Source organism: Ailuropoda melanoleuca, chromosome 15, assembly GCF_002007445.2.
Source record: "Ailuropoda melanoleuca isolate Jingjing chromosome 15, ASM200744v2, whole genome shotgun sequence".
NCBI classification, from domain to species: Eukaryota; Metazoa; Chordata; class Mammalia; order Carnivora; family Ursidae; genus Ailuropoda; species Ailuropoda melanoleuca.
In genome coordinates this window covers 86281282-86291415 of record NC_048232.1, presented here as the reverse complement: position 1 = coordinate 86291415, position 10134 = coordinate 86281282, and the positions used below count along the sequence as shown (strand labels likewise).

At 56.3% G+C, this 10134-nt stretch overlaps 1 protein-coding gene across 1 annotated transcript in view; it reads right to left on the bottom strand.

Moving 5' to 3' along the window:
* Positions 1–6138: 6138 nt before the first annotated feature.
* The window catches only part of PARVG (parvin gamma), a 23947-nt gene continuing 19951 nt past the window's right edge, over positions 6139–10134 (bottom strand). The window contains exons 10-11 of the mRNA XM_034643692.1: positions 8936–9070; positions 6139–8480 (exon numbers count right to left, since the gene is read on the bottom strand). Coding sequence (XP_034499583.1) covers positions 8371–8480; positions 8936–9070 — 245 coding nt within the window. The 3' untranslated portion in view covers positions 6139–8370. The remainder of the gene's footprint in view (positions 8481–8935; positions 9071–10134) is intronic.

Sequence of the window (10134 nt, the reverse complement as noted above, 5' to 3'; positions counted from 1 at the left end):
GTGCTCCAGAACTATGGTTCTGAGACTCAGCTGCCTATTAGAGTCGCTGGGAAGGGTCGAGACCTCCCCGTGTCCCAACCGCACCTGGACCAGGGACTGGGAACACCTGCAGGGGAGACCCAGGATCAGAAGTCCAAGTGTGGCCAAGAGGAGAACCACTGTCCGAGAGCTGCTGCTCGAAGTGTGGTCCGTGGACTCTGGCAGCATCCAGGTGGCATGGAATGCCCAGACGACTCACGCACGTGTAAATTCTGAGCGGTTGCCTGGTGTGTAATATAAAACCCAGGAGGTACCGCCAGTCCCCGTAGGCCGAGTGGTGGATGGACATCGACCGGTGGGCCTGTCTGACCAGCACAGCCCAGATTTTGATGACCCAGGGTGGTCCAAGCAAGACACCTGGCCCCGTGGGCTGCACCTAGCCCATCAGGAGCATTCTATTCCCACCCTGCCAGAGGATGCTAGAACCGTGTGCAGACAGCCGGCAGGTGGGCAGGCAGCACCCTAAGGCAGCCCACGCCCTCCCGGCACGGCCTTGCCTGTTGGAAAGCTCTTCCGGATCTGATACAGAATCCCCTGGCCATTGACACCTGGGGGCCCCTGCCTCCCCCCGGGGAAGCTGCTGGGGCCTTGTCTCCACCTCAGGCCGTCAGCTCCTCTGCACCTGTTTCTTGCTGCTCTCTGCTTGGGAACTTCAGGCCAATTTCTTTCCTCCAGAACTGCTGCCTTGGCTCACTCTGTGCTCCAGGCAAGTCCTATCCCCCAGAACATTCCATTCCCTAGCACACCCACACTAATGTTGTCCCGAGACGAAAGCACCCGAAGCCTTTTGTTAGTGGATCTACCGGTGTGGCGGGGAGGACGAGCCGTGGACAAATGCTGCCCATGTCAGGGTCCGCAATGGGAGACAGGACGGAGCGAGGGGGATCTTAACAACCTCCACACGGAGACTCGAGGCAGAGCCAAAAATGGAGAGAGAGAGAGAATTGCGAAGATCCGTTGTTGCCTGTTCGAAATCTACAGTGTGAAACCAGAGAGTGTCTCCCATTTCCCACAGGACGAGGGACTAGAGCAGTGGTCACACTGCAGAGTGACAGAAAAGTGATGTAGGTACGTGCGTATATGAAGGTATGCTGGGGAAACCCTAAAGAGGACACTTGCCTTTATCCATCCTGGCACGGGAAGAAAGACAAACACCCTCCCCTGAAGTCCTAACCACAAGCCGGACATAACATGGGTATTACACTAGCCGTGCGGCCCACAGAGCTCAGACGGAGACTTTAATTTCAAGGGAGCCAAATGGGAGTGACCCTCAGTATCTGGCTGATGGAGATGAGAATTATCTCTGGAGGTTCCCATCTGCAACACAGGCTTCGAAGAATTACTGGTGATTAAACGGAAAGGACCCTCGGAGAAGCACACAGAAGAGACACGAGGGAAAAGGTACCATGAGCAAGATTGAGCGCAGACAACAGGCGGCAGCGTCAGGCCGCAAAGGCAGGCGTCGGGCACTAGCTTGTCAGACACAGAACTTAAATCAAGGTGCCTAACGAGTTAAAAGAAGGGATCAAAAAACATGAATAAGGAAGGGACTCTAAAATGGCCATGAAATTTTGGAAAGGAAGCAAATGGAACTTCTAGCAACAAAAAACTATATAATTGAAATAAAATGAATGGCGAGACCAGCAGGGTCGATGCGGCTTCTCTGGTCAGGGTGTCCCCAGCTACCACAGCAGCCCAGCAGAGAGGCGACTTCAAACATTTCTTGCTCACATACAGTTCCAAGCAGGTGGTCCTGACTGGCAGGCAGCTCTCCCCCCAGAACAACTCCACCTGTGTCTCCACCAGCTTCAGCACATGGCTACCGAGGTCACCACCTTGCCCGCATCCCCTGGGCATCACCCGGGCTTCCTGGAGCCCCAAGGGCCATAGAGGGACCAGGTTTGGGGACCAGTCTCTACGATGTTTCATCTGACTTCATTCACATTTCTCAGGACTCAGTTACAGGGCCGGAAAATGTGGTCTAGCGGTGTGCCCAGCAGCAAGAGAAAGCTGGTTTGGTGAGTGGCCAGGCTGTCTGGACCACGGCAGGTGAAGAGACGTGAAGGTCCAGTCAACGGGAGCCACAAGCTATTATTTTGCTAATTGCACTCTTGAAAGCCCTGTCCCTTGTTATTTCGGTTAATCCTCTGGACTCCCACCCTGCTGATTAAGCTAAGCAGGGAGGATCCTTCCCATTCTATAAGTAAGGAAACTCATGCTCACAGAAGGGCTGTGTCTTGCCCAAGAGCACAGAGCTGCTGAGATCGGAGTCCAGGACTTCCCACAACATCACGCTGTTGCCTTTCTCTCCGGACAACATGGGGAAGGGAGAGAGATCATGGAGCCAGAGGTCCCCCTTCTGCCTCTGTATTTTCAGCTGAGCTGGCGAACTCACCAGCCTAGGGGCCAGTGAACCCAGGGGCCAAGGAAACCAACCAGAAGTCAGAGTAGTGAGTCTAGAGTTGAGCTCAGCTTTAACACTGGCTTCCTGGGGCATCGGGGTGGCCAGCTAGGACCCCAGGGTGGGCCCAAGTGGCAGCAGCTGGTCTGCACCTGCCCCACCCCAGTAGAGCTAAGAGGTCCCTGTCATTGGGTCAGCCAGCAAATATTTATCCGGTGCCTCTGGTGTGCTGAGTAGCATTGTGGGTTTCAACAAGCAGAGCCTGGGGGCAGGGGACGTGCAAAATCCAGGTAAGGTTACCTGGTGAGCTAGCTCTTTAGTGCCCGGCCCCGAACTCCAACTATGTGCTGGGGCCCTGACCTCACGTGATGGCTTTCTCACCGGAACCCATGAAGGGAGGGCCTTTCAGTTCTGTTTTTGCAGGTATAGTGATGGTGATGATGGTGGTGATGATGGTGATGGTGGTGATGGTGGTGATGGTGGTGATGGTGATGATGATGGTGGTGATGGTGATGATGGTGGTGATGGTGGTGGTGATAATGGGGTGGTGATGGTGATTTTGGTAGTGATGGTGATGATGATGACGGTGACGATAATGGTGATGATGGTGGTGATGATGGTGGTGGTGGTGATGGTGGTGATGATGGTGATGATGGTGGTGATGATGGTGATAGGGGTGATGGTGATGATGATGGTGGTGGTGATGGTGGTGATGATGGTGATGGTGGTGATGGTGATGATGGTGGTGATAATGGGGTGGTGATGGTGATTTTGGTAGTGATGGTGATGATGATGGTGACGATGATGGTGATGATGGTGGTGATGGTGATGATGGTGGTGATGATGGTGGTGGTGGTGGTGATGGTGGTGGTGGTGGTGACGATGATGGTGATGATGGTGGTGATGATGGTGGTGGTGGTGGTGGTGGTGATGGTGGTGGTGGTGGTGATGATGGTGGTGGTGGTGGTGATGGTGGTGATGTCATCTGACATTATTGAACACTATGTGCCCAGCAATCTTTCAATGTCAGGTGGATTCTCTTCTTTAACTTTCATAGTAACCTTACAAAAAGCAGATTCCTTTGCTTCCATTTGACAGAGAAGGAAACTGAGGCCCAAGGAGCTGAGTGATTCACCCTGCATCACAGAGCAGGTGGAGGATGCACCCAGGATTCCCGCCCCAGAATCTGACTCAAGCATCGCAATGTCCCCACGGCACCACCCTGCCTCCTCCGATGGGCCGCTGAGCTCCTCCAGGACAGGGCCTCCACCCTACCATCTATACACCCCCAGCTCTAAGCCCAGGGCCTGCACACTGGTAGGTGCTCAGGGAAGGTCTATGAGGAATGGCTTGTGCACGATGATTCATATAGATGTAAAAAGCCACCTGTGCCTTAATGTGTCACCTTTACAAGCAATAAGCATACTGATTGATTTGAAACGCTCGTGGATAAATGAATGAATTCATGCAGCTGTTGGCCAACCCAAGTCAGTTGGCTGGCTTTTCCTGGAAGAACCATGTCTGGGACATCCCAATTATCCACGTTCCACCCAGCCAGGCCTCCCAGAACCTGCTGGCCCAGCTCAGCCCAGGACCCCACAGATCAAGGCACCCTGGCCGCTCCCTAAGTTAAACCCGCCTGTGGGTGAGGACGTCGTGAGCTCCCCGTGAGAAAGGCCTGTGATGCCCCCCTGCTTCAGCTGCCTGGGTCTTATAGGGAAAGAGCCCATAGGGGCAGGGACTGGAAGAGGGGAGGGAGCGGCTTTGATCTGTTGCCAAAGAGAAAGAGAGGGGAGGAACACACTTCTCTCCAGACAAGCTGTTCGCTTACCAGCTGACTTTGGTAAAAGAAAAAATATTCCTAGTGCCATCTGTTCCCAGAGTGGGGCTGGTGTGGGGCCCGGGGCTTCCTGAAGCTCAGGCAGCCAGACCCAGTTTCAGAATCCGAGACAGCTGCCCCCCTGGATTATTTTGGGAAGCAGCTCAACTCTGCAGCACCCCGGCCTTCCTTCGAGGCATTTCCCATCACTCCGAAGCTGTTTGCACACCCGGCCCCAGACTGCCAGCTCCTTCTCAGGCCTGCCTGTCCTCCCGTTCAGCCCCTGTCATCATCCTGCTTCCCACTTCCCCCGCAACCCCTGCAGGAGTCAGACTCCCCGGGGTGGAGGGGGTGGGGGGCCAGGGACAGCAAGCTAAACAGAGGGAAGGGCTCCCTGTCTGCCTCCCTGGTCTCCTCTGTGACAGCCACTACGTCCACCACCCCCCAGCGCCAACCGGGACCCCCAGGCATCCACCCTGTGTGGCCGGGGCTCCCCCTCCCTCATCGTCTCCTCAAGGATCATCCCTTTGTGAAAGCTAAGCTCCTGGAATGGGGGGATGGGGCATCTCAGGCAGGGGTGGCAGCAGTGTGGGAAAGGCCTGGAAGCAGATGGGAAGGGTTGGGGTGGGGCAGAAAGCAGATGGGAAGGGTTGGGGTGGGGCAGGGGGTAGACCGCCAAGCTGGCATGCCAGGAGGGCCCGGGATGTCGGACGCTGAGGGAAGTTGGGGACCTGGGGGATTTAGAGCAGGGCATTAATGTGATCCATGCCCAGGGCAGAGAAACCCCAAGTGTTGGTGCAGAATTGGGGTCAGAGGGGAGAGAAGTAGAGACCCCAGCTGGGGAGTCACCATATCCCGGCCCCCATGGAGGGTGAGAGCCTGGACCTTTCCACAGGCAGAGGGGAAGAGAGGAGGGTGTGAGCTTGAGAGGCAAGCAGAGGGCAAGATTGGTTCCCCGGGAAAGGGGAAGGGGGAAGGGGGGTCTAGATGAGCCATGGGTCTGGGGCCTGGGGGCCAGAGATGGGGCGTTAGGAGGTAGGACAGGGGAAGTGTGGGCTCTGACTTGGGCATGGAGAGTCGGGTGGATCCCCCAAGGGAAGCTGTGCCCATGGGTCTGGTCGGGAACAGGGATGGTAGGTGTTGGCGGGGGACGGAGTTATTGTCTAAGGGGTACAGAGTTCCACTTTGGCAAGATGGAGGGAATTCTGGGGACAGACGGTGGTGATGGTTGCATAGCAACGCGAAGGGACTCAATGCCACTACACCACACACCTTAAAATGGCCAAAATGGCCAGCTTATCGAGTGTCTTTTACCACAATAAAAAAACTGATTGAGTCCTGCGATTAAAAGGTAGAGGCATTCAGATTGGTCAGAAAGATATGACCATTTGTGTCTGTAAGGAACCCTCTTTAAATACAGAGACACAGATAGTTTGAAAGTAGAAAGGCGGAAAAGATATCCCGTTGTATTGATATCAGACAAAGGAGGTTTCAGAGCAGGAGATGTTCCGGACAATAAGGGGGCACAGATGATGCTCCCCGCGGCCACGGCGGCTGCTGCGGCGGCGGGAAGCATCCTGTCCCTCTGCTCCCACCCCACCCCTCCTGCCTCCCAGGTCTCCTGTCCTTCCCCTCCTCTGTAGCCGGCCCCCTGCACCTGTCAGCCCCTCCCTCCTCCAAGCCTCTCTCTCTTTTCCTCCTCTTCTCTCTTCCAGAGCCTTCCAGCAGGCATTTCAACAGGCCTGGGCCTCTGCTCTTGCCCCCTCGGCCGTGGTCTTCTTCATACCGGGTTCTGAGAAAGCAGGAATCAGGGCCACTCGGCTGCCTTTGCTCCCTCCCTTACACACACCTCACCCCTATTCAATAGTCTGACGGCAAATTTCAATCCTTCAGTTGTTTGTAGCTTTACTGAGGAATAATCTATAAAAGGTCAATTTCCCTAATTCTAAGTGTATGATTTGATGAGTTTTGATGAATGCATATAGTCATGTTTCCATCACACCAACGATCATGACCCAGAGCATTCCCACCTCCCCCAAAGCTTCCCTCGTGTCTCTTTGCAGTCAGTTCCTGTCCCCAAGCCCCCGGCCCTGGGGACCACTCCTCTCTCTCTACTGCTGTGGTCTTGCCTTTTCTAGAATTTCTTATTAACTGTACCAGCAGTACGTAGCCTGCTGTGTCTCCGATCTTCCAGTCTGCCCAGCGCTACTGACATCTTCCACATCGGCTCGGATCCACGCCCCTCTCCTCGATGCCGAGCAGAACCCGCTCTACGAACACACCGTAATGCGTTTGCCGGCGTGTGGACCTGTGCGTTCTTCCCAGTCTGAGGTTTTGGTGACTAGTACTGCTATTCACGCGTAAGTCTTTGTGTAGACATATGTTTTCATTTTCCTTGGATAAACACCTAGCAGTGAAACGGCTGGGTCATATGGTGAGTGTGTGTTTCAGTTTATAAGAAACTGCCAAACGCCTTTCCAAAGTAAACGCACCGTTTTGCATTCCCACAGCCTTGTAGGAGAATTCCAGCTGCTCCACAGCCTTGCCCACACTTGGAATTGTGGGACTTTTCAATTTAGCCATCGTAGGAGGCGTGCAGGGGGAGCTCTGTGGTCTTCATCTTATTTCGCTAATGACTCATCGTACAGAGGATCTGGGTCAGGCAGCTTCGGCTGCCGTAACAAAATACCACAGGCTGGGGGCTTGAGCCGCAGACATTTATCTCTCACATTTCTGGAGGCTGGACATCCAAGATCAAGGTGCCGGCAGATTCAGGGCTGGTGAGAGCCCTCCTCGTGGCTTGTGAACGGCCACTTTCTTGCTATGTCCTCAGGCATCAGGGAAAGAGAGAGCGAACTCTAGTGTCTCTTCCTCTTACTAGGACACTAATCCCATCATGGGGGCCCCACCCTCATGACCTCCTCTAAACCTAATGGCCTGTGAATCGGGACGGGAGGGGAGCAGGTGGACGGGGGTGGAGTGGAAGGAAGACCACTTGAGACCTTCTTGCACTCAGACACCGACTCTAAGGGCTCTTGATGTCACTCCCTACAGAACGTCCTCCCAAGCTCCACCAGCTGGCCCGGCAAAGATGGCCTGGCCCACACCGGCCAGTCCCCTACTGCAAAGCCCCTCCCTAAATCCAAGGCCATCAAACTGTGATAACCCCAGACCTAGTGGGCTCTGTCCTCCACAGGGGCCCAGAGCTGGGAACGTAGGGGAGAAGCCCAGCAGCAGCCCCCGGGTGCCCAGCTCAGCCCTCCCCTGCCAGCCCTGACCCCCGCCCCCTGTGCCTTGTCCTGGCTGGTCCCTGCCCCACATCGGCTACTGGGACAGCCACCGTAAACCCTCCTCCAGGGACTTAGTCTTTGAGAAACATAGGCAGCAAGGGCCAAGTCTCACCAGAGAGAAAGCAAGGTCCCTCCCTGGGACAGCCTGGGAGACCACAAGGATTTCTCCTTTGGGATTTCTGGGCAAGGTTCTCTGCCACCGTTGTGGGGGTGGGCCTGTGCCACAGTTCCTCTGGCTAGGACGAACTTAACTTCCCCAAGGGGCTCGGGGGCTTGCTTTCGGAGCCACGTGCATCACCCTGAGAGGCGGGGGGGGGACCTCTGGCCATCCGCCCTGACACCCGAGAGTCCTTTCTGCTCCCAAGGTCAGACCCTGGAACCCCAGTGAAGGTCAGCATCACTGGGCTCTCAGCTGCCCCCACGGGTGCCGTCAGAGATGGGACTCCGAGCACCTTCCATGCCCGGCCGCGCAGGAAGGGGAGCTGCGCCAGGTGGGGGATGGGGGGGAACTCATACACACACAGATTGAATCGTCTCTCCCAGGACACTGCAGGCCCCAGATCCCTCCCAGAAATAACACTTGTTAATATAAACTGAGTGAGGCCAGGGGTAGGCTCAAAACAGATCCATGCATGCCTCGTGAATTCAGAGATACTCAGATGGACGCGGGAATGGGGGTGGGGGCGGGGCAGGCATCCCGCAGACGCACGGGAAGCAGGGGCAGCTGGCTGCATGGTGGGGCAGGTCCCTCTGGAGCCCTTGGGTCTTCCGGCTGGTGCAGCAGGCAGGCTCTGAGAAGCAGCTTCTGGGGGCAGTGACAGTTAATTTGGGGGTTCATGGGGCTTGCTGTCTGTGCTTTCTTTCAGCTTGTGCTTTCGAAACAAGCTGTAGAGAACCCGCAGTGTGCTCTTGGCGTCCTTGTTCACGATGTCTGCGGGCCAGAGGAGAGCAGGACAGCTGGTCAGTCCTCGGCCAGGGCGAGAAGCGGGGTGACCACCGTCCCACTTCTCCTGGAACCGAGGGGCTTCTTGGGACACGGGATGTCCCTGCTAAACCCGGCATCAAACAGGACGACTGGTCGCCCTAGGCCTGAGTCCCCGGACCCATCACATGGCCTTGCCCCCGCCTCCACCCACCCAGTCCTCCCCTGCACCCCTCTTGCGGTGCCCCCCCACACGTAATTCCTCAAGGTCTCATCTGTCTGGACAGCCTGCCCCAGAGTCCCCAGTCCCCTGTGTCCTCTCCCCAGGCCCCCTCCTCCAGTGGGGTGGGCGGAAGCTGTGGGCACAGCACCCCCGTCGTGGGAAGTCCCCATGCCGAGCAAGAGGACACCCCGACATAGGCTGTCCCCTGACACCGCAGCGCCCACGTGCACCACACGCTCACCTTCGGGGTTGATGGGGTAGTCGAGCAGACCTTCATCCTTCAGCAGCTCCAGGGCGAGGGTGACATTGTGCAGCTGTGACAAGACCCCACCAGATGTTAGTCCCAACCCAGCCCTGGGTTCCCAAGTCCCAGGCCCTCCCATCACTCATCATGTCCCTCATGCTTCAAGGAGGCCATCTCTAGTGGGGAAGGCAGTTACGGAGAGGGGCATCTGGTCCGGAGGTCAGGGAAGGCTTCCTGGTGGAGGGGACACCTAGAGGTAAGTCCTGCTGGGTGAGGGGACTTAGCCAGGGAAAAGAACATGGGTTTCTCCTGGCCTTTTCTGATGCAGCCCCAGCACTGTGGGCAACAGAGGACCCATCGGACACAGCTGAGGAGAGCAAGGTGCAGAGTGGCCAAGGGGGCTCACCCGAGCTTACAAGACAGAAAGTGGCAGAACCAGGTCTGTCTCGCTCTGATGTCCGTGCAACGCAGGGTGGAGGCTGGAGAAGCCGCCCCTGCCTAGGAGCACGTGGGTTCAGATCCCTGCTAGGTCATGGGGTAACTTCCAGCAAGTCTGGGCACCCCCTGGCCTACCTTGCTCACCTGCAGAGTGCAGTCACCACCATTTCCCCCGTATCCTGATCCAGGGTGCCGGGTGGGAGCCCGAGGAGCCTGGAGAGCCCTTGGCTCGGAGCACACACTCTGTTAGTGGAGTTTCCCCTATTTATGGCTAGTTTCTCCCTTGGGCCTCAACACAATCAAAAAACCCTGCCCTTCTCCTGGGGGCAGTGGCCTGGTGTGGGGCAAAGCAGGTCTAAAGCGGGTTTCCCATTTGACCACAGGACGCACTTGTCACGGAGCACCTCGTAGGACCAGTGTTTTGGAAACACTTTGTCCATTCACTTATTTAAAATACATGGATTTATTGAGCATCTACTATGGGCCGGCTGTGCAGCAGGGACCAAACCAGACCCCCTCGCTGCCCTCATGGAGTTGGGGCCTTGAGGACCACCTCCCGACACTGTGAAAATGATCACACTTGCTTCAGGGTGTCAAGCCTGTGCTGGACCTGAGCCCGGGGGAGTGCTGCAGGCTCCAGAGACGTCTCAGTGCGCTCCCCGCGAGGGGTCACCTCCCTTCCGTGCACGGCTTGAGATTATAAAAGTAAAACCATCACGTTGCACGGAGCTGAGGGAAGGTTGTAATCCAGGAGGATG